The sequence below is a fragment of the Hyperoodon ampullatus genome (assembly GCF_949752795.1).
Source record: "Hyperoodon ampullatus genome assembly, chromosome: 8".
Taxonomy (NCBI): Eukaryota; Metazoa; Chordata; class Mammalia; order Artiodactyla; family Ziphiidae; genus Hyperoodon; species Hyperoodon ampullatus.
This window is the reverse complement of record NC_136921.1, coordinates 9,322,875-9,346,736: the sequence shown is the minus strand read 5'-3', so window position 1 is coordinate 9,346,736 and position 23,862 is coordinate 9,322,875. Positions and strand designations below refer to the sequence as shown.

The window sequence follows — 23,862 nt, the reverse complement described above, 5'->3', positions numbered from 1 at the left end:
GGGTTGTGTAGGCTTCCTGTTGGAGGGGACTGGTGCCTGTGTTCTGCTGGATGAGGCTCGATCTTGTCTTTCTGGTGGACAGGTCCACGTCTGGTGGTGTGTTTTGGGTTGTCTGTGGCCTTATTATGTTTTTAGGCAGCCTCTCTGCTAATGGGTGGTGTTGTGTTCCTGTCTTGCTAGTTGCTTGGCCTAGGGTGACCAGCACTGTAGCTTGCTGGTCGTTGAGTGAAGCTGGGTGCTGGTGTTGAGATGGAGATCTCTGGGAGATTTTCGCTGCTTGATATTATGTGGAGCTGGGAGGTCTCTTTTGGACCAGTGTCCTGAAGTTGGCTCTCCCACCTCAGAGGCACTGCACTGACTCCTGGCTGCAGCACCAAGAGCCTTTCATCCACCCAGCTCAGAATAAAAGGGAGAAAAAGTAGAAAGAAAGAATTAGTAGAAGTAGAAAGAAAGAAAGAAAGAATAGAAAGAAGGAAGGAAGGAAGGAAGGAAAGAAAGGGAGGGAGGGAGGAGGGAAGGTAGGAAAAAGGGAAATAGAGAAGATGAAGTAAAATAGAATAAAGTATGATAAAATATAATAGCGTTATTAAAATAAATAAATATTTAAAAATTTTTTTTAAATTAAAAAAAAAAACAAAAAAACGGATGGATAGAACCCTGGGACAAATGGTGGAAGCAAAGCTATACAGACAAAATCTCACACAGAAGCATACATATACACATTCACAAAAAGAGAAAAAGGGGAACAAATCGTAAATCTTGCTCTCAAAGTCCACCTCCTCAATTTGGGAAAATTCGTTGTAAAAAGAGGAAAAGGGGAAAATATCATAAATCTTGTTCTCAAAGTCCACCTCCTCAATTTGGGATGATTCGTTGTCTATTCATGTATTCCACAGATGCAGGGTACATCAAGTTGATTGTGGAGCTTTAATCTGCTGCTCCTGAGACTGCTGGGAGAGATTTCCCTTTCTCTTCTTTATTCTCACAGCTCCCGGGTTTCAGCTTTGGATGTGGCCCCACCTCTGCGTGTAGGTCGCCGGAGGGCGTCTGTTCTTCGCTCAGACAGGACGGGGTTAAAGGAGCAGCTGCTTCAGGGGCTCCGGCTCACTCAGGCTGGGGGGAGGGAGGGGTACAGAGTGCGGGGCGAGCCTGCAGTGGCAGAAGCCGGCATGACGTTGCACCAGCCCGAGGTGCACCGTGCGCTCTCCCGGGGAAGTTGTCCCTGGATCCCCGGACCCTGGCAGTGGCGGGCTGCACAGGCTCCCCAGAAGGGGGGCGTGGACAGTGACCTGTGCTTGCCCATAGGCTTCTTGGTGGCGGCAGCAGCAGCCTTAGAGTTTCATGCTGTCTCTGGTGTCTGTGCTTTTAGCCGCGGCTCACGCCCGTCTCTGGAGCTCCCTTAAGCAGCGCTCTTAATCCCCTCTCCTCGCGCACCAGGAAACAAAGAGGGAAGAAAAAGTCGCTTGCCTCTTTGGCAGCTCCAGACTTTTTCCCGGACTCCCTCCCGGCCAGCCGTGGTGCACTAACCCCTTCAGGCTGTGTTCACGCCGCCAACCTCAGTCCTCTCCCTGCTCTCCAACCGAAGCCCCTAAACCCGAACCTCAGCTCCCAGCCCCGCCCGCCTCGGCGGCCGAGCAGACAAGCCTCTCGGGCTGGTGAGTGCCGGTCGGCACCGATCCTCTGTGCGGGAATCTCTCCGCTTTGCCCTCTGCTCCCCTGTTGCTGTGCTCTTCTCCGTGGCTCAGAAGGTTCCCCCTCCGCCACCTGCAGTCTCCGCCCGTGAAGGGTCTCCTAGTGTGTGGAAACCTTTCCTCCTTCAGAGCTCCCTCCCACTGGTGCAGGTCCCGTCCCTATCCTTTTGTCTCTGTTTATTCTTTTTTACGTGGGGAGTTTCTTGCCTTTTGGGGGGTCTGAGGTCTTCTGCCAGCGTTCAGTAGGTGTTCTGTAGGAGTTGTTCCACGTATAGATGTATTTCTGGTATATCTGTGGGGAGGAAGGTGATCTCCGCATCTTACTCTTCTGCCATCTTCCCCCAGGTCCTCACAATCTCTGTTTTTAATTGGAGTATTCAGGCCATTCACACTGAAAGTAGTTATTGATATACTGGATTATATTACCATGTTTGTAACTGTTCTTTATTCATTGTATTTGTTCTTTGTCTCTTTTCCCCCCCTCTTTTTCTGCCTTCTCTGGCTTTAATTTAGCATTTTATATGAGCCCATCTTAGTCTTCTATTAATATAGCAATTATACTTCTTTTTAAATGTTTTTGGTGGTTGTCTAGAGATTGCAATACGCATTTTATACCACTTCCCCTGTAGCACAGGTACCTTATAAGAGAGTATTCCCAATCCCCTTCTCCCTTCCCTTATGACATTGTTGTCATTCATTGCACTTTTTTATATGCTTTAATCATCACCTGTTTCATCTGAGATGTTCATGTTCTCCATCTGTTACTGGACTGCCAACTTGGATCCATTACTGGATCCACTGTTTTCTAATTTTCACATCTTCCTCATTACTGGATTACTTCCCTGTTTTTCTGAAATCCATCATATTGTATTTTCCTAAGAGTGGGTGTGTGCTGTTCAATATTATACATTGACAAAATAAATAAATAAACAAGCTAGAACCACACTAGATGACTTAGAGAATATTTTGCAAGGTATTAATGTGAAGACAAATTTGATGCAGAAGACAATTTGTAATTCAAAGAAAATTATATAATATTATAATATAATATGATGAATAAACCCCCTGAAAGTTATGGGTAGGTTATAGAAATAGGTAGATGGATTTATATACTTATGGAGAATTTAGGAAAGAATACATGCAAGGTGATTAAAATGGATTATGCAGGAGGAGTGGGCACAATGATGTGGATGGAAAGGAAAATAATGATTGCATAAAAATTTTAGAGCACATATAAACTGTATTTTTAAACCTTAAATATACGTATTGACATATGCATAAAGGAAATAAAGAAAATTTAGGAAAACACTCAAAATGGATGTTTGTAAAGTAAAATTTCTCAGCCCTACATGTCTGAAGTTGTCCTGGTTCACTCTGTATTTTGAAGGGCTAGATCTGTTACTGATGAGATGTCTCAAGCTATTCTTGCCATCATTCCTCCACAAGTGACCAGTTTCTTAATTCTTTCTGGAATATTTTAAGCTCTTTTCTGTTTTTTAGATGTTGGCATTTCATAGTGATACGCCTTGGTTTGGTTCTTTTAAAATTCATTTCTCTAAGTCCTTTTAAAAAAAATCCATGTCCTTCTACTCCCTGGTACATATCTCCTTAAATAATTCTCTTGATGTGGTCCTCCTCTGCATTTCCTTGCGCATTTTTCTTGACTCTAATTAGGTTACTATTAGACCCCTAAATTAATCTTACTCTCCTATGTTGTCTTTCAAATTTATTCTTTTTTGTTCCTTTAATCTCTTCATTTAATTGTGTGGGAAATTTCCCCAACTTTATTTTACAACCATTTTAGTAAATCGTAGTAAATTTCCAAAAATCAATTTAAAAAAAATCTAATTCCACTATCTCTTTCTCTGTTAGTTCCTTTTTCTTTGTAACCAGGGGTGCAATATGTATTCTCAAATCTCTCTAAAAATATTAGAGGTTTTGGAAGTTTCTCCTGTTTCCTACAAAACCTCTGTTTCTCCTGGGGCAACTTTTTCTCTTTTTTAATGTTGTTCTTTCTTTCTGATATTGGAGACTTTCTTCAAATGTCTGCTGACCTGTGGTTATCTGCTTCTACTTAAGAGGAGGCTCTGGAAATCAATCAACGTGACTCACTAAATTAAAGAATAAAGAAGGAAAACGATATGAATAGCTCAATAGATGCATTTGATAATATTTAACGTCTGTCCATGATAAAACTCTCAGTAAACTAGCAATAAACAGAAACTTCCTCAGTTGTGTGTGTGTGTGTGCGTGTATGACATCATACTTGATGGTGATACTAAATGCATTTTCTCTAACATTGGAAACAAGGCAAGGGATTCCATTCTCACCATTTCTCCTCAACATTGTACTTAAACTCCTAACCAGTGCAACAAGAAAGAAAAAAGAAACAATTTTTGGAAAGGAAGAAGTAAAGGAGTTTTATTTGCTGATGACATGATTGTTTTTTCCTATAAAATCCAAAGGAAATCTACAAATATATTACTAGAATACATGAATTTAGGAAGGTCATGAATACATGGTTAATGTTTCTGAAAACCAATTCTATGTTCATACAATTGTTAGAAATAATTTAAAAAGCAATATCATTTAAAGTAGCCCCCTCAAAGAATAAAATAACTAAGAATAATTTTAATGAAAGAAGTGCATGACTTCTACACTGAAAGCTGTAAACACTTCTGGCAAGATTAAGGAAAAATAAATAAATGGATTAGAGCTCAATATTGTTAAGATGTCACTTTTCACCAAATTTATCAACAAATTCAATGCAAACCTTATAAAACTCTAAAACACTTTTCTTGTAGAAATTGACAAATCCAATTTAAAAGATATGTGGAAAAACAAAAGACCTGGAAAACCCAAGACAATATTTTCCTAGTTGACTTCAAAACTTACTATAAGTTGTAGTATTCAAATCAATATACTATTGGCAAAGGACAGACAAACAGATAAATAGTACAGCATAGAAAATCCAGAAGTAGATCCGTGCTTATACTGTAAATTACTTTTTGAATATTTTCATTAACTTGGGGAAGGCAAAGATTTCTTAAATAGTACACTGAAGTTATTAGCCAGAGAAGAAAAAAATGATAGCTTAACCATGTCAAAAGACATGGTCAAGAAAATGAAAGGCAAACCACAGAATGGGAAAAAATATTCATAATATGTATATTAAACAAAACACTTCTTTCCATAATATATACAAACTCCTACACATCAGTAAATAATAAATGACAATCTAATAATATAAATGGGCCAAAAACTTGAAAAGACACTTCACAAAAGGAGATTATGAATTGCCAATAAGCATACAGAAGTGTGCTCAATATTATCAGTCATTAAAGAAATACAAATTAAAACTATATGGGATATCACATTATACATTATAGACTAAAATGGGTCAAACATAGACTTTGAAATACAGTTTGACAGGTTCTAAAACCATTAAACGTATTCCTACACAATGACCCAACAATTCCACTCCTAGTTATTTACACAAGAGAAATTAAAACATCTTGCCACTAAAAAACTTGTACAAGAACAACAGCTTTATTCAAACTAGTCCCAAACTAGAATTCACCCAAGTGTCCATAAACAGGAAAATGAATAAATGGATTGTGGTAGGTCCACACAATGGAATACCTTCAACAATAAAAAAGAACAAATTTCTGTTCATCCAACAACATGGATGATGAGCAAAAGAAGTCAGACACAAAGCACATGTGTTGTATTATTTTCATGTATATGGAATCCAGGAACAGGCAAAATTAACATATGGTGACAGAAAGGACAGCAATGTTTCCCTCTGAGAGGCTGCCTGGGCACAAGTGGTCAGGAGGCAAGTTGAGGGGTAAAGGGTGTGTTGTTCTGTTCTTCATTTTTCAAATAACACAACAGTTTTCAGCACCTTGTCTCCCTTGTGATCTCCACTGCTTCTCCGGGTGTTGCAGGGCACACTGGTTGCTTCTCTGACCTCTGGGAGCATCCTCCACCTACAATAGTAATTAGCGATCCTCTGACCAGTTTTTGTCTTATAGATTTCGGTAGTAATCTCTCATCTGCTCATTGCCCCCGACATTCTCCTCGTCATTGTGAATCCAGTCTCTTCATTAGCATTTTAGTGGGGGGGGGGAGATAATAAAAGAGAAGACAAATGATCCTCTTCAATCTGCAGTTTTTAATCAGAAACTTCTTTATGCAGAATTCAACAAAATTATGTGACATTTCTTTGATGGTTTTGGGTACTGGTAAGTGACAATAATTTTCTTCTGGTTTGACAAAGAATCCTAATCTCTTCATAACTTTTATGAATACAAAATGTTGATTAAAACATTATCAGAGCAATAAAATAATCACCTAAGAACCAGAATTAAAGGCTCAGGTTTAAAATTACTATCACAGAAAATAGCAGCAATTTCTGAAATTCAGATGTCTAGAAAGATTCACTATATAAAACAATAACACAGAAAGATTTATATTAACACAAAGTAGAAGTCCCAGAAGAAATGACTGATAGTCTTGTGAATTTCTCAGTTTATCCATATCATATTCTTAACCACATCTTATCATTTATGAACTAGTTTTATAATACAAGATGGTATTTCTCTTAACAGTTATAGATCAGAGGAGGGGACATCTTGTTTTATTTTCTCTTAGTTATTAATTAAGAAACATTTTTCAAGGTTAGATTTTTTTATTCCATTGTTTTCATTCCTCTGTTTATTCCACCTTGATTTTGTACAAATTTAAAATTTTTTTAATTAAAAAATATACCAGATAAGGGGAGATATCTTTACAATGGTTTTGATTGGGACAGACTGGAATGGACTTTTTCAGTCCTGTGCTTCAGTCTTTCTTAACCTCCTCACTTTCTTCAATTATATCATTGTTTGTTGTTTCAATTCCATTTATTCTGGTCTCTACTGAAACCACTTATTTTATATATGTTGGTTCTTCACAACCTATCCTTTATATATAAAATGTTACACCCTCCACAAGCGTCTTGGAATATTGATGACCGTTTTCACACGGTATTCTTCCTCCCTAGGATATCCACAGAAAATCAGAACACAGATGACAGGCTTATCTTTGAGACTGTATTCAGGCACTTCAAAAGACATAAAGTGGAGATTTCAACTGCAATAAAAACGACATTTCCTTTCCTTGAGGGTCTTCGTGACCGTGAACTCATCACCAATAGAATGTATGAAGTAAGTGAAGTTTATTATGTCACAATCTGGTAAACTAGCCCCATACTAAGTTATGCTTCGATAACCTGAACACAGAAGTAAGGGCACAAGTAGCTAACTGAGGAGTGTCCTATGAGAAGAAGACCTTTTCAAGTATTTTTGCAATTGTTCAAGTATTGTGATAAGGTAAAAAAGGAGAGGGAGAGTAGAAACAGGCATCACTGGAGACAGTCCTGCTTCTAACTGAAGGGATGGTGCTCATGGTGACGACAGGCATCAAGGTGAGTAACACTGGAGACAGGCTGCATCTGAAGCAGGTGTGCTCCACAGATTTTAATTCCTTGTAGGAATGCACACAGTAGAGCATAAACTAAGAATTAAAAGAATTTTAATGAATTGATGAATAATTTAAATGAGATGATTTAATGAAATAATAATTGACACAGCATTTCTTTTCAATGAACTTCAATTTAAATAGTTAGATCTGAGAACATTAAAACCCACAGGGAATTGATGTCCTGTTAGGACAAATTTGGGGGTATATGCTTGCCATTCTTTCTCCAATGGTTTTTGGGGGGGTGTCTTTTTTTTCCATTTATTTACTTATTTACTTATTTTATTTATGCTATTTCTGGAGTCTTGGAATTTCGGTTAATTTTAGCAATAGGCGTTGTTGGAGCTACAGAGATGCAAGTCTTCTCCTTGCCCTACAAATATGCTTTCCCTGTGGTCAAGTTCACAAAAGGGGAAACTGTCACCTGCCTTCCTTGAGCTCTTCCAGGCCAAGTCAGCCTTGGTGAAGGGGCAGGTGTTGTCCAGTCAACAGAATAGCTGCTCATCACCTGCCAAGTCTATTCCTAAAACATTTGACCAAGCTCTGAGAAGCCTACATATCCATTAACTTTGAACCCAATTTTATTCTTCAGAATTGTTCCTTCTTAAATCTAATATAAATGAGGGTAAATGGGGATTTCTAAGGAGAAAGGATTTACTGTTCCACTTAGTAACCATACAAATACACAGACATTCTAAAGCTTTATGTGAAAATATACATATGTATGGAAATTAGAATACATTAACCATAAAAATCTCTTTCTAGGGCTCTTCTGTAACGTGGAAGTCTGTATTTATATTTTCTCCATTCAATATTTTTTAGGACTGTCAAGCTTCTTGTAGAAACCTGGTCCCTGTATCAAGAGTGGTTTACAATGTTCTCAGTGAGCTGGAGAAGACATTTGACTTGCCGCTTCTGGAAGCTGTGTTCAGCAAGGTCAACCGGCAGGAATATCCTGATTTAAATCACATTTATGAAAGCTTCATAAAGGGTAATTAGCTTGTTATCTACCTTTTGATGTTAAGGCCAATTTTGTTCAACAAGTATATATTGAGCTTATACCACGAGCCATACATGGTGCTGGGTAGTGGGGATGTAACAGTTAACAAAACACGTACCATGAGCCTTACTGAAGCTCATGTTATAATGGCTACAGTACAACACCAACCTGGAGCTCTGCTTAACTAGGCATTTAGACTCACAGGACAACCAGAGCCACAGTGGCATCCAATTTAGATAGAAGGACAAATGACAGGGCAGCACTGGTCTACACAGCAGTCCACTGAGTTCACTACTACCCATCTCAAGCTTAGCTGTGGGTGCAGGATCTATCCTGGCTTGGCAACACCAGATCAATGGGAGTCAGTATCCCAACAACTCCAGAATCATAACTTTTAGGGACCCCTAGAGGGACAAGCCGAGTTACAAGAATCACCACATTGAAGGAAGACCCAAGAATAGTCCATAGATCCCAGTCCACATGTAATTTATCAGTCACAGGTCATTTTAAGCCCTAAACCCAGGGTTGGCTTAGTAACACGGAAGAAAGGCCACTTTCATCAGATTTCCATAGTAATGAGCAAGAAAGTTAACTCAATATCAAATCTGCCCTTAAAGGAAAAATGGTTTTTAACTTTTTCTCCTCAAATAATCACAAAAGCTCTTCTCTTCCAGGGACTATTTTTGGTGCTATATGAAACTAAATCTTGACTTTTTCCTGAGAACGCATAGCTTATACTTTTTAAATGCTGGGGGCGACTCACACCTACACTTGCTGCCATCCACCTGCCCCTGGGGGAGGTTGCTGCTGCCGCCTCCTGGACTCTACTGTCCCCCAGAGCTCGGGTCAGCAGCCAAAGTTAGAGGCTGGGGACTGTGACCAGGGCATGACATCTCTCCTATTGCCAGGTCCCCACCTCCATCTCATGTGCTAAAGCCCCCAGTGCCTGCCCACAGGCCTCCTTCAACTCTTCTGGGCTTTGGGCCATTGTTCTCCTAGTACCTTCCACCTGGTTTTGCTGAGGCTTGAAGCCCATGTCCTGGGGAAGACAAAGCAGCCATGGCTCTCACAGTCCTGTCCATCTCACCCTCTAGAAGGCATTGTCCCAGGAGGTGTTCCTGCCATCAGCTCTGGGGCAGCCAGGGCTCCACTGCCTCCCCTGGTGTCTCCTACCCGGACTCCTGGCAGGGACCCACCCTCTAGGATCCCTGGTTTATTTCCTTCCTCCTACGCTTGCTGGGTCACCTAGCTGCAGGGGCCCTGGGCTGGTGTCCTGGCCCCTCCTCGATGGGGCAGCCTCCTGGGTCCCTGGTCCAGGAGTCGTGGGGACGTCCTGCAGTGCTGCAACAGGCACTCCCTGCTTGCGGCTTCAGAGTGTCCTTCTTTGTGGGATCTGGGCCACTATGGGAACCCTGTCTAGTAACCCCACCACACGCATCACCCCCTCTGCTTGGTCTCTTTTGGAACCGCTCATCCTCCCCAACACAATTAAGCCCAACCCTCGTCTTATGTAGTCCCATCTTTATTTTATTTCTTTTTAATATTTATTTATTTATTTGGCTGCACCAGATCTTAGTTGCAGCACGCTGGATCTTCGAGGCAGCACATGGGCTCTTTTAGTTGTAGAATGCAGGTTCTTAGTTGCAGCATGTGGATCTAGTTCCCTGACCGGGGATGGGAACCCGGGCCCCCTGCACTGGGAGCTCAGAGTCTTAACCACTGGACTACCAGGGAAGTCCCTAGTCCCATCTATATAGCTCTTGGGCTTTCCCTTTTATACACACGGATCTCTCTAGGATCCTACCCCTTCTCCAGAGGAAATCTCTCTGTTTCTTCCTTACAGTTTGAACAGTTCAGTAAACACATTTCACTTTCCTTATTTATCTTGACATGTGCTTTCCCCACGATGTGAGGTTTATTTTACGTAACTGACAGGATCAGGATGTTTCCACGACTCCTTTATCCTAACATACAAGTGACTCAGTTCTGTGTGTGGAACATAACAGTTCCCTTGTTGGGGTTTCTCTTCTGTCCAAGGATGACGGGGGAACTTTACTATGAAGATTGGGACCCACTGAGCTCTGAGTGACCCGAGGGCTAGGAATTCCTAAATTTGTAATTTTGAGATGATGTTCCTGGTCTCTGGTGGAGATCTCTAATTGTCTTCTTCTCTGTCCCTCTCTTCAGTAGCCCAGGAGAAAACTAATCATGAAGAAAGCAATGGAGAAGAGAAGGAGGAGAGGCCTACTCTCCCACTAAGCCTTGAGCAAGGTGATTGAGACAAATACAAAAGCGATTCCCATCTGCTAAGAGGAAAAGGAGAAGGGGAGGTGGGAGCCTGAGTCCTGAGCAAACACTGAGAATCAGGGAAGAAATGTTGAAGGACCACGGAGAAGGTGGTGAGGGGTGTCTATATGAGCATCTAACCAGAGGCTGAGTGCTGGAGAAGTAGCTGTGACAAGAAATTGTTGGCCCAAATACCAAGACAAAGGAAGAGGAACCCAGGGTGTCAGTAACCAGATTTAAAGAGAATGACTACCTGGAAGTAATTGTGACTTAGAAAGACTCCTGTAGGAGAAGATCAGTGTAAACGTGTGAAGGGCTAAGGACTATGGGCCCAAGGTCAACATCAAAGAGGAGACCCTTGATGATGGCAGAAGAAGGGACCAATTTAAACGTGGGGGATATTGTTCAAGAGCAGGAATATTCGAGGAGAAAGGCAGTCATATAGAGACAGAAGCGAGGAAGTGGTAGAGACGTGGAGGAGAGGATGTGGGTATTTGAGAGACAGAGAGGAAGAAAAAGAAGAAAGGAGAAAGGGGTCAGGGACACAACACAAACAACCAAGTTATTACCAGCTCACTTGATTGAACATTTATTCTGGCAGCTGTGGGATTAGTGCCATTGGATGATGTTATCACGTATGTGCCCATTTTGCAGATAAGGAAGCTGAAATCTAGAGAGACCATGTAAATAGTTGTCCTGGGGTCAATGAGCAAGGATGGACCCAGGCATTCTGAACCCAGAGCCTGTGTTTGCAACCCTGGATACTACCTGGTAACCTAATGGAAAAGATAGAACCATGAAAAAAAATAGGGAAACATATAAAGAGGGAAAGATACTGAAAAAGAATCCCAAGGGCTGGAGAAAGTGGAAGAGAATCAGACACTGAATCCTCATGGAAAAGCCAACAAGACCTGCACAGGGAGGGGGTGGAGTATGAGGGAGTGGGGAAGAGGCAGCCGGACTTTGCAGGAAGTAAGGGAAGGCCACCTGTCAGGGGCAGCTCTGGGGACAAAGGCAAGTTCACTATGACCGTGGGAGTCAAGATAAGCCATCACTAGTTACTGAATGGCTGGTGGAGGTCACCCAGTGAGATGGCCTGGCCGAGGCACTCTCAGCCAGGGTGCCGCTGACCTGTCTTCCAGTCTATGGACTGGAGTGTGACTACAAGAGTTGGATGAGATCCACCAGGTCCAGATGGTCTCTGTATTGATATCTGCAGGGGGTCTTAAACTTCTTATCTATAAAAAAGGGATTAGGGGAGGTTGGTACAGCCCATACTTCAATATCTGAGATAAATTTTTAATTTTCCCCCCCTAGGAACTTGGGAAAACTCATGTCAAGGCCGGACGTGGTGTTGCAGAGAGTCCTCTTCTTACCATGGTTTGTTCTTGACTCTGTTCTATGATCCTTTGCTGCTTGTGTCCCATTCTGGACTGTGCTGGGGGTGGAGTGGCTGCTGCTTTGTACCAAGAAATTGTCAGTCTTTGCATCTGCCATTTCTCCGAGGATTTAGATAGCAGAGTCTTCGTACTCTGAGTTGCCTGGGAGAGTCGCTCCTTCCACGCTCCTTAAACGCACTTGCTGTTAGTGCCTGAAGGCTCTGGGCCTGGACCTTTTGCCCAGGTGCCTGGCTTCACAGTTTTCTGCTCTGTCCTGCTTGATCAGGCAGCGACCTCAGTGCTTTAACGTCATGTGCAGCAGTGGCCAGTGCTGCAGCCACAGTGGCAGGGGAGCAGGTGATGAGCATTCCTCAGGGGACAGGGTACCTCCCCTGCCGGGTCCCTCACCCAGGGCCATGGACACCAATTGCTTCCCGTGCAAACCCTCTCCCTCCATCCCTGGAGCAGAGGCCAGGAGCTGCCCTCCAAACACCAGGCAGGCATCTGAAAGAAACCTTTGGTACTTTAGCAACCAATAACCACTGCTGACAACGCTTGACCTCCATTAGCCCATAACACTCTTAATAGTGTTATTATTTAAAATATTATTTCCCTGAGTCTCAGTGTTCTCATCTGTAATGTAGGGATCATTGTGCCTATCTGACAGGTTGTCATGAGGCTATGAAATGGAACAAGGATGACAATGCATTACCCAGAATGACTGATACTAAGTATTCAGCACGTGTTTGATCTGAGTAAAAAATACTGGTACAAAAAATATATTGTTAATCTAGAACATTACTCATAATGATTTGATTTTTCCGATCACAGTATACTGTATATTGATGCAGCTAATAGTTTATTTAATCCTCCCCCAAACCTGAAAATGAGGTATATATTACCCTTGTTTTTCAGAGGAAAAAGAATCAGCTTAGAGAGTTTGGTTATTTGCACAAGCTTACCCAACTGAGAATTGGGATTGAACTCTGCTGTGAATAGTGTCACAGCAGGAATTCAGGTGCCCATGGCCTAGCTTCAAATTCTGCCTCGCGATCTTAGGGAAGTGACTACCCCTTTTTGTCCCTCAGTTTCAACATCTCTAAAAAGGACATGATAATAGTACCTACTTCAGAGGGTGCTGGATTTTAAACGTCATATCATGTAAAGCATTCACAGTCATGCCTGGGGGTTCATCAGTGTTCCATGCATTTGTTATTATTACTACATTTAATTATCATCATTATTTGTATCTGGTGCCAGAGTCTAAGCTTTTAACCATTATAGTAAACTTTGGGATTTTCATCTCTCATAGATGTCTGTTGGGTTTACTGATTCCCCAGGCTGGAAAAGCAGTGATAAAAGCAATACCAACTTCTGGCCCAGGAAGATAAATTGAGGGTCATAGTTTCCCCAGGCTTAGAGCACACTAGTCTATAATAAATTATAAATCTTTATTCCATGACTCTCCTTAGGAATTAAGGAACATAGAAGAGTCTCAGGGAACTTCCCACAATATGAAAGGCTCTGATTATGTAGCTTCCAGTCGGGATGTGTTATTTAAGAAACAATGCTCTAAATTAGTAATACATTTTTAGAAAAGAAAAAACTTTCAGAGTGATTTCTGAAAACACAGTTATACTTTTACCAAATCACACTTATTCAGAAAGTTAACATTTTAAAATACCCCAAAATGTATGAATACATATTAACCATTCATCTATTAGTACAGCTGGTGGGAACGGGAAGGGGTGAGTGGATGGAACTGCGACAAGTAAGGAGCAGAGAGAAGGGATTCTACGCGTGTGTGTGTGTGTGGCAGGGGGTGGGGGGTGGAGGGAGGAGGCAATGAAATTTTTTAAAACTCACAGTGTGGTCTGGGGGCAACCCTGCCAGGAAGTGGAACCCCAGAGCATCTCAGTGATGGCGAGCAAGGAATATAAAGAGAGAAACTTCAACCTAGGGCCCAAATGATACACAACAGGCCACCAATAAGTGTCCAAGAGTGTGACCCAACAAGTACGGCTGGCTGTGACTTGCACAGGGACAGGAAGGGCTGTGTCTCATGCCCACCAGGATGTGGCACAAAGCATGCACCAGGGCCCACGTTCTATATTAAAACCTTGGGAAATAATTTTAAATCATGCTTTATGTAAATTACTTTGTTTAGAAAAGCACTAAATGAGAAAAATCCACACTGCACTGAAAAATATGTCTATGTATTCATACATTATTGAGGCCGGTGGGAACAGAGTGGGATGGGTCGATGGAATCAATAATGAGCAGAGAAGGTTTGCCACTGGGGCAGGGCATGTGTGCTGGTCCTGGGTGGTTTACCCAGGGCCTCATTCCTTACCCTCCCCTGCTCTGTTCTTCCCTCTCTCTCTGGCCACTGGCCCCTGCGGACTTGCTTGCCAGCTCCCCTTGCTGCTGGCTCCCTGCTGGGTTCCTAATGTGGGAGACACTAGCAAGAGAGTGGGAATAAGGGAGAAGCCAGGTGTTGCCCCATCACTATCTCCAGTAGCAATTCTAGGAGTGGCTGCAACTCAGCCTTGACTCCGCCTTCCACCAGGCAGGCCAGCCATGGTCCAGCTTCCGCCTACCCAGTGACCTCAGCCCATGAGCCCACCCTCCGTCCCTCCCATAGCTTCCTGTTGACTGTGCTTCAGGTTGCTGCATTCTTCCACTTGACCTTCTCTGCTCTTCCATCCACCGTGTAACCAATCCCTGGATTAAATTTCCTCTGCTTTAAAAGCTTAAAGTGGTTTGTATTTTCCTGTTGGACGCTGATTGATGCTGGAGGAAAACAAAGTATTGATGAATCAAAACGATTTAGGTACAACCTCACCTGAAAAGGGACTCTCGGATCACCTCTGTGAAACAGAACAGATAAATGCAAAGAGGAAAGATACAACCAGTGACCAGAATGATGCACTAGAAAGCCAGCAAGCAAATGAACAATGTGCCCAAGAGTCTGAACCAGCAGGTAAGACTGGCTGGGTTTGCGTGAGTGTGGAATGGCCAAGAGGTCCTGACTAGTGGCAGAGAAGGAAGTAATGCAGCACTCAAGGAGACATCTATTAACAAAGAAGGGGAAAATCACACAGACACACAGAAGGCAGGAACGGGGCCCGATATATTGATGGGAGAGACCTGGAGGAAGAAACTGAGAAAGGAAAACCTAAGAGACAGAAGGAGAAGAGTTGCAGAGCCCCACCGGGGAAGAGAGACAGAAATAAAAGTCGAACAAGTCAGGGAGAGATCGGCTCCAGAATCAATGAAGTACAGCACTTTCACGGGGTGAAGCTGGCAATATATGCAGACAGGCTATAAGTAGAAACATAAGAAGGAAAGAGAAGTCAGATGAAATGCAAGAAAATGGAAACAGGGCAAAGCAAGTCTCCGTGGTCTTTTTTATCTTCAGAGTCCTGTGAACAAGTACCTATCCAGCCAAATAATGGTGATGCAAGAAAGGAGACACCCAGCCCATTGCCTTATGAGGAAGAAAGTAATTACTTACCGATTTTCTAATTACATCTTTGGTTTTCTATGAGAGTAAAAGCTCTCCTTTGTTCTCCCATACTAATACATCCCTTCCCAATCCTAACACTGTCCAAGACACACAGCCTTCTCCACAACCTCTGGCTGATTTTAGCAGGTGTAAGTTGCAAGGGAGAAGGAGAGCTGAGCTCTTTAGTGGATGGAGTGTCCCTGGGAAGAGACTGCAAAGAGGAAGAATAGGACAAGGTGGACTGTGGAGCACCAAGTAACAAAGTACAAGAGTGAGATAGATTTTAGATAAATTGACATGGAATCAAAATAATGCCATGTTGTGGAGCTGATGAAAAGAAATAAGTTGCAACTTCCTTTTCAGAGGTTACAACAGAAACGTAAATCATGTAAGATGCTGCAGGTCAGATTTACAAGTAAGGAAGCCCAGGTGAAGGGCCTTTTAGAAGGAAGTGGCAGGTAGAGGGATGAGTTTGTTGGACAATGGCACACAGGGAGAACTTTGGTGATGATTTGAATGCGTAAATGAGAAAAATATATAGAAAGACAAAATTGATATAGAGGAGACATACGCAGGTCATAATAATAATTAAGAAACAGGGAAAGAGTAGGAGAAAGTAGGAAACGTGACAGAGAATGGATACATTGAAAAAGCAGGTACGGGACAGCAGGGTCAGGTCTAGGGTGAGACCCTGGGGCACGTATAAGGATTATCTTACCCTTGGCACCTTCTTGTGCCCTAGGCACCTCCTTTGCCTGGTCCTAGACCCTGCTGGACCCTGGGGACAGTGATTACAAATGTAGAGGAAAAGAGATGAATAGAGAAAGATACAGATGAAAAAGAATACCAGGGCTTCCCTGTTGGCGCAGTGGTTGAGAGTCCGCCTGCCGATGCAGGGGACACAGGTTTGTGCCCCGGTCTGGGAAGATCCCACATGCCGCAGAGCGGCTGGGCCCCGTGAGCCATGGCCATTGAGCCTGCGCGTCCGGAGCCTGTGCTCCACAACGGGAGAGGCCACAAGAGTGAGAGGCCCGCATACCGCAAAAAAAAAAAAAAAAAGAAAAAGAAAAAGAATACCAATAAATAGAAAAAAGGGGGTAGGAGAGGCACAAAGAGAATAACTTAAAGGACAATGAACTAAAAATTGGTAGAGAGTGGGCCAAACAGAGAGAGCAGACAAGTCAAGACATTGCCCCATTTGAGGAGACAGTCATCAAAAAAGAAGACACAAGGGGCTGTTCCTAATACCATTGAGAAAGGTAAGGTATCTGCAATGATCAAAATAGCCCTGTAACCACCTCAGATAAAAATAGGCCTCTCCTCAGGCATCTCACCCTCCCCATGGTTTCAGTACCATCCATCATCTATTGATTCCTAGATGTACATCTCCAGCCAGACCTGACCTCTAGACTCATTCCTCCAAGTGCTTGAAGATCTGTATTCAAAGATCTGATGGACATCTCTATTTGGAAGCTGTATCAGTTATCTATTGCTGTATAAAAAAATAGTCCCAAAACTTAGTGGATTAAGCCAACCATGGTTTTGTCACTTCTGTCAATCCTAACTTTACACATAGCCTATGACTCAGCAGTTACATTCCTCAACAGATCAACAGAAATGCATATTATCTTCATCAAAACACATACAAAAGAATGTTCATCATAGCGTTATTCATAGTAGTCTAAAGCTTGAGCCAGCAAAAATGGATGTTTTATGGTTTTATTTTTTAATGGATAATTTCTATAAAGGAATATTATATAGTGGTGAAGATAAATATACAAAATGGATACAGATGACTATCACACACATGTTGACTAAAGAAGCCAAATCCACCCCTGCCCTTGAAAAGTCAGAGGGACAGAGAGAGAGAGCAAGAGTGAATGATTCCACTTATATAAATTTGTATAAATTTTGAACTAGCAAAATCAATCATCTATGGTATTAAAAGTGTCAAAGTGGTGGTTAACTTGAGCAAGATACATCTGGACAGTTAGCGGGGGCATCACTAAGAGGTTTCTGGAGTGTTAGTAATCTCCTATTACTTGACCAAAGTGATGGTTACCCAGATATGCTTGTTCTGTGATAATTTAAAATTTATGATTTATGCATTTTTATCTATGGGTTATACTGCAATTATGATTTTTATTTTTGAAAAGCAAAAAAAAAATCATCAAAAGATGAGAAAAGTAAGTGAAGAGAAAGTAAAAACAAAGATAAAATAAAAACCCGAGAGTTGAGAGAGACACAAAGAAAGGGATAGAGTTGAACAGCAGGAAGGAGAAGGGTCGGGGTGAAGCCTCCCTCCTGCAGTGGAATTACAAGGAGAAAGCTGTTAATGCTAATGAACAGTGCTTACTCCCTTTTGGAGTGACAAATTAAAATTCTTCATTCATTACAATTTGATCCAGAAGCAAAACTACCCAACCATGGATTTCAAATCAATTCCTGTTCTGTCCTTCTGGTGGATATAAAGAAGGAAAAGCCATTTTTTAACACCGAAGTTGAATGGCAAACCCAAGCAAGGACTGACTGTAACCAGGCACCTGATGTCATAGGTAAGGCTGACACAGTGTGGAGCAGGAATCGCAGGAACAGGGCAAGAGGCTGGGGCAGATCATCAGGGTACATCCAGCCAGTCCAGGTGGCTGTGGACAGAGGCAGGAAGGGGAGGGAGCCAGTGCCCTGTGCAGTGAGTTTAGCAGAAGGGACTCCCCAGGAACTGGAAAAATATCAAAAGACAAAAGGGGTAGATAATAAGTATTGATGTCCAAGAGACAATTTCTAAAGCAAGAGAGGAAAGTACGGGGGTACAAGATAAAGAAAAGGGAAAAAATCAGAGACCCAGGGTATTCAAGAGAGGAGATGGAAAAGAAACACACGAAGACAAAGCGAGGTATAAAGAGATACCATCCCCAGAAAGACAGGCATAAGTAGGGAAAATGGGCCAAGCCAAGAGGAAGGTGAAGAAATAAAATAAGAATGAAAGAAAGAGGTAGAATGAAGTAGAGGGTCAGAGGTAGATTGAGGGTGGTGGTAAGAGGTAGAATGGGGGTGAGGGAAGTACAGTGTTGGCAGAATGGGCAAAGCTGCCCTCTGTGAATATCATCACTTTTTGTGCAGGACCTGGAGAAACCTGCAGGTCACACACATTCAAGCACAGGCCACGGTGCCTTGAGTTAACTTAGCTTCTAGATCTTCCTAGTGCTCTCATTCTGGGGTTTCCTGCTGTGTGGGCTCCACCCTGAGATCCTAAGTGGTTTTGTTCCTCTGTGCAGTGATCAGCAGTGAGGACTCCACAGAATCCAGTGATGGAGACGAGTCCCCAGAACCCTCCACATCAGCACTGAGAAAGGAACCTGGTAAGGAAGTGGGAGAGCAAGGCCTAGGCTGCAGGAATCTGAACTAGAGCCACTGTTTCCTGAGCATCTTATTCGGAGCCCCTTCTGTAGCATGGTTCCAGTTTACTCTGGAATCCCATTCTCTGTCTTTATTTTACTGGACTTTTATGGGAAATGCAGAGAGATATGAAATCTATATCTGAGGATGAGGCCTCTTAACTATTGGGTCCCATTCATCAATATATGTACCCTATATTGATTATATAGTAGAAATAGGCCAGCAAAGTAATGAGTGTGTTTAAAACTACTAGCTGCGGGTTTCCCTGGTGGCACAGTGGTTATGAATCCGCCTGCCAGTTCAGGGGACATGGGTTTGAGCCCTGGGCCGGGAAGATCCCACATGCTGTGGAGTAACTAAGCCCGTGCGCCACAGCTGCTGAGCCTGCGCTCTAGAGCCCGCATGCAACAACTACTGAGCCCACGTGCCACAACTACTGAGCCCGTGTGCCTAGAGCCCATGCTCCACAACAAGAGAAGTCGCCGCAATGAGAGGCCCGTGCACCGCAACAAAGAGTAGCCCACACTCATCGCAACTAGAGAAAGCCTGCGCGCAGCCAAAAAAAAAACGACTAGTTGCTATGCCAATGAAGTGGTGGATTTATGCGGTGATTTCTACAAAGAACAAAAAGCTAAATACAGTTGGCAATGCGTGGGTTAAGGGCACCAACCTCCAGTGCAGTCAAAAATCTGCCTATAACTTAAGAGTCAGCCCTCCATACACACAGGTCGCATCCATGAATTCCACCAACTGTGGATCATTTAGTGCTATAATATTTAATTTCTTTTTCTTTCTTTTTTTTTTTGGCTGTGTTGCGTCTTTGTTGCTGAGCAGGGGCTTTCTCTAGTTCTGGAACACGGGCTCTAGGCATGTGGGCTTCACTAGTTGTGGCACGCAGGCTCAGTAGTTGTGGCACACGGGCTTAGTTGCTCTGCAGCATGTGGGATCTTCCCAGACCAGGGATCGAACCCTTGTTCCCTGCATTGGCAGGCAGATTCTCCACCACTGCGCCACCAGCGAAGTCCTGCTGTAGTATTTAGTATGGAAAAAATCTGAGTTTAAGTGGACCTGTGCAGTTCAAACCCATATTGTTCAAGGGTGGGCTGTATTCCTTTACTGGAAGGTCATATTATCATCTGATCACAAACTTGAATCATGTCATAACTTGTCCAGCTACCTAGTGTTAGCAGAAATAAAGACTTCATATAAGGCATTCTGAAACCCAAAGGATTGTTTTTGACAGAATTCTTCAGCAAGTCATGGCATATACAGTGATTTTTCAAAGGACCTTCGCAAACAGTATCTTACAACAACCTTAAGGGCCAAGCAGGATGGACATTGTAACCCTTGCTTCTAGATGAGGAAACACAATAACATAAATGTTTCAAGGTCTCTACAAAGTCTCATGGGAGACTGAAGGGAATAACAAGGCTAGCATCCTGGATTCTGCATTATTTTCTTGTAAAATTGAAGCTCGAAATGATTCTCAAAATGTTATTTCCTCGGGCCTCCCTGGTGGCGCAGTGGTTGAGAGTCCGCCTGCCGATGCAGGGGACACGGGTTCATGCCCTGGACCAGGAAGATCCCACATGCCGTGGAGCAGCTGGGCCCGTGAGCCATGGCTGCTGAGCCTGCGCGTCCGGAGCCTGTGCTCCGCAACGGGAGAGGCCACAACAGTGAGAGGCCTGCATACCACAAAAACAAAAAAAACCCACAAAAAACAAACAAACAAAAATGTTATTTCCTCAATCCTATGGGTAGCCTGAGTTGCCATAAGATCTGTGTCTCTGTAGTGTACAAGTTGGTGAATTTTTGTCCCTTTCTACTTTTTAGACCTAGACAATATCAGAAACATACCTATTTATGGAAACACACTAGGAACAGTCCTAAGAAGAAATAAAATGTTACCTGATCTTGGTGCTACAAAAGAGCAATATTTTAAATAACACACTCAATCTAATTGCTCACTAGATCTATCAAAGTAAAATGTAGATTTGTTGCAGTTTTTAGGGAACACTTTTGCCTTAGTACTAGTAGGAAGACCGCTCTAGAAGATAGTCCTAAAACACATCTACGGCTCAGACACGTGAGAAGATTATTTCCCAGGCTTGCAAATAGTTCAGGAGGGCACCAGGTTGGCGGGGGGTGGGAGGAGGTGAGGAGAGGAGGCTCACACAAGGTCCTGAACACAAGGTTTCCAAGGTACCCTACATGAGAAACAGCAGATGAAGGAAGTTTGAAAAGACAACAGAAGGGGTCAGAAGTAGAGAGAGAAGGGAAGGATGGTAAGGTTCAAGCAGAGGAAAGTTGCCCCTTGCATTTGAATTGTCCCTGCTCTGGGAACAGGGAATGGAACATCACTAATCTATCCCACAGCAGATGACTTAGAAAGGCAGCCCCGAGTGGCCTGGGTGCAGGTCATGCCTTGCATGGCTTTTCAAGACTTTTGCAAGTTTTCTTATGAGGGAATTTCCTGCTGAATGGGTTCCTTGGTCACACGCCCAAACCCCTCGAGAACCCTGTTCCTTTGTGCAGTGACCAATAACCTTGACTTTTTAGAATCAAGTGAGGGAGGAGGGGCCAAAGAAGCCACCTGCTCACGATCCCAGATGGCTCATGTAGGAAGATAAGGATTTCAGCCATGGACAGCAAATATCCTGAGTGTAAATCCAGAGCTCTGTTTTCTTGATGAATCTTATTCTGAGCATTCTCCACGTGTCTTGATTTGATTCCTTCTAGGATATCACTTTCCACATTTAACTTTTCTGGCCCTGTTGGGAAGTGGAAGGAGGCAAGAAGGCATTGTATATAAACTGTTGTTTAACTGGATGAGCCCAGTCAATTGATATATTGAAAATGTAGCAAAAATATGCTAGTAAAATTATACCTTTTACTACCCACTGTAGTATCTATTAATGCTAAAGAGTGGAAATAGTGTACTTATTCCTCAGCATGCTTTTATTCTATGGAGCATACTAAGCACAGCATTCCTCTATTTGTTGTTAATATTGTCATAAGTCCCCAACTTAGAAAGACTTCACAGAATAATTTGTGCTTCTATTAAATTATTGATGGAAAAATAGCTTAAGACCAAATACTCTCAAACCCCAATTATAGTTAAATCATTGGCTTACATGGTGATTTCTCATAGGGTTTTTATAAATAAAGCTTCCCTTTGTTTTTACAAAAACCTTAACAGGGAGTTAGGGTAACCAGGTTATCCCAGGTTTATAGATGAGGAAACTGGAGTTGGTAATGTTTGAGGGTCTTTTATGAACTCACATGGAGAGTAAAAGGCAGAGCCAGGTAGGAACCCAGCATTACCTGCAACATGACATTGGCCTGTATAGTGATATTTGAAAACATCTTCACAAATAAGGTATCATTTTATGTTTACAACAACCTAAAAAGGTAGGTCAGAAAACTGTTGTTCCCTCATTTCACAGATGAGGAAACTCCAGCACATAAAACATTTAAGGATCTTTACACATCACATATGGACAATTATTGGAAGAGTCAGAACTAACAACCTGGACTCTTAGCAAATATTCATAATCGTTTATTCAAAATCTTTAAAGCCAGATGTAAGATAATAATGTTTTATTATTTTAGAAATACAGTGTGGTGTATATCCTATTTGTTATAAAACACTCCATTAGGGTCTGGGACAGAATCTCATTCTCAAATATACCGTATTAGTGTTCCTGCAGCAAATTGTGTGAATTCACAACTGTGATAAATATTTTATTGGATTCATGGCAGCTGAAGTCCAAATTCATTGCCAAACTAGTTAGTACAAACCTATGAAAAAATATTGGTTTTCAAAACTTCTTTGACTTTGCAATTAGGGCTAAAGGACTGGGGGGGGGGCGGGTCTTTTCTCCATTTGGTAGTGCTCACTTTCCTTTAGACAGGAAGAGACAGAAATGATCATCGTGTGTCTTTAGAGTCCAAATCCTGTCTAGAATGTGAGTAGTCATAAGATTTACTGCTCTTTTAGATATAGATCACTGGTTGTATTTTCCTTTCCTTCCTAGATCCTTGGGATATTGAAAACACATCAATTTGCAGCATAAGCAATAGGAAAAGACGTAAGAACAATCAAAACTCTTGCTGTAACAAATATCTTTCTTTGCTACAAAAGCTTCATTCAAATTTTTGGTAATATCCTTTAAAATAAAATGATAAATTTGTTGGCATTTTAGATGATTCACATTATACATTTTGAATTAGGTGAGCTGGGCTAATTGATGTTACTTGTAAGCCTCAAGAAGTTCAGTGTCACAAGTACAGTACAAGTTTATTCTTCACTCACATAAAAGGATAAAGTGGTTCCCCGGGTGGAGGGGTGCTCACTGAGGGCCCAGCTGATGGAGGCTCGGACATCTTGAAAATGTTGCTTCCATGATCCCCCTGGATAAGAAACAAAGTGGAAGCAGAAGTATGTGCAGACAAGAGGAAAGGGTAAAGAATAGTGACCAAAGCGAGTGCCTTCCATGGCAAAGTTGTGTCCAGTCCCGGCCTTGGGGGTGGTCCCTGGAGCAACCTTGACCGGGTTGTCAGATGGAGCTGTAGGGGGCCTGGTGGTAGGAATATTCCTACCTCTTCTACATAAGCTTCCCCTTTCCAGATTTCCTTTTAAAGAACTCCATGCTGTATAGGTCCTAGGACACAGGCTGAGACTGTAAAGGAATTTCATTTCTTTCTGCAGGGATCAGCAGTGACACTTCAGAACTGAGTAACGAAGCTGAGACTCAGGAACTAAGAAATGAGTCAGGTAAAGAAGATTAGGATGCCAAGCCTTGGCCTGCAGAATGTCAGGAATGAAAAGACACTGTTTCCTGGTGCATTTTATTCTGAGACCTTGACTACCTTGTATCCAGTTAATCCTGGGAACTACTTTTTGGATTTTAGAAAATGGAAAGAGGCAGGAAATTATTATAAATTCATGTTTAATAGAATGACTCATATTCACTAAATGTATGTAATTTTATATTCCTATTTTAGGAGAAATAATCACCAAAATGATGGTCTCTTTTTAAACACTTACTGTCATGCCTGCTAACACTAAGATCCTAG

At 42.3% G+C, this 23,862-nt stretch overlaps 1 protein-coding gene across 1 annotated transcript in view; it reads left to right on the top strand.

Annotated features, from left to right (window-relative positions):
* Positions 1-23,862, top strand: part of LOC307057445 (nuclear body protein SP140-like protein) — a gene marked incomplete at both ends in the record, with an annotated part of 108,307 nt that overhangs the window by 50,148 nt on the left and 34,297 nt on the right. The window contains 9 exon segments of the mRNA XM_079710659.1: positions 6,739-6,901; positions 8,037-8,205; positions 10,402-10,485; positions 11,818-11,880; positions 14,713-14,904; positions 15,301-15,384; positions 17,778-17,942; positions 18,663-18,746; positions 23,495-23,560. Of these exon segments, the coding sequence (XP_079566785.1) occupies positions 6,739-6,901; positions 8,037-8,205; positions 10,402-10,485; positions 11,818-11,880; positions 14,713-14,904; positions 15,301-15,384; positions 17,778-17,942; positions 18,663-18,746; positions 23,495-23,560 (1,070 nt within the window).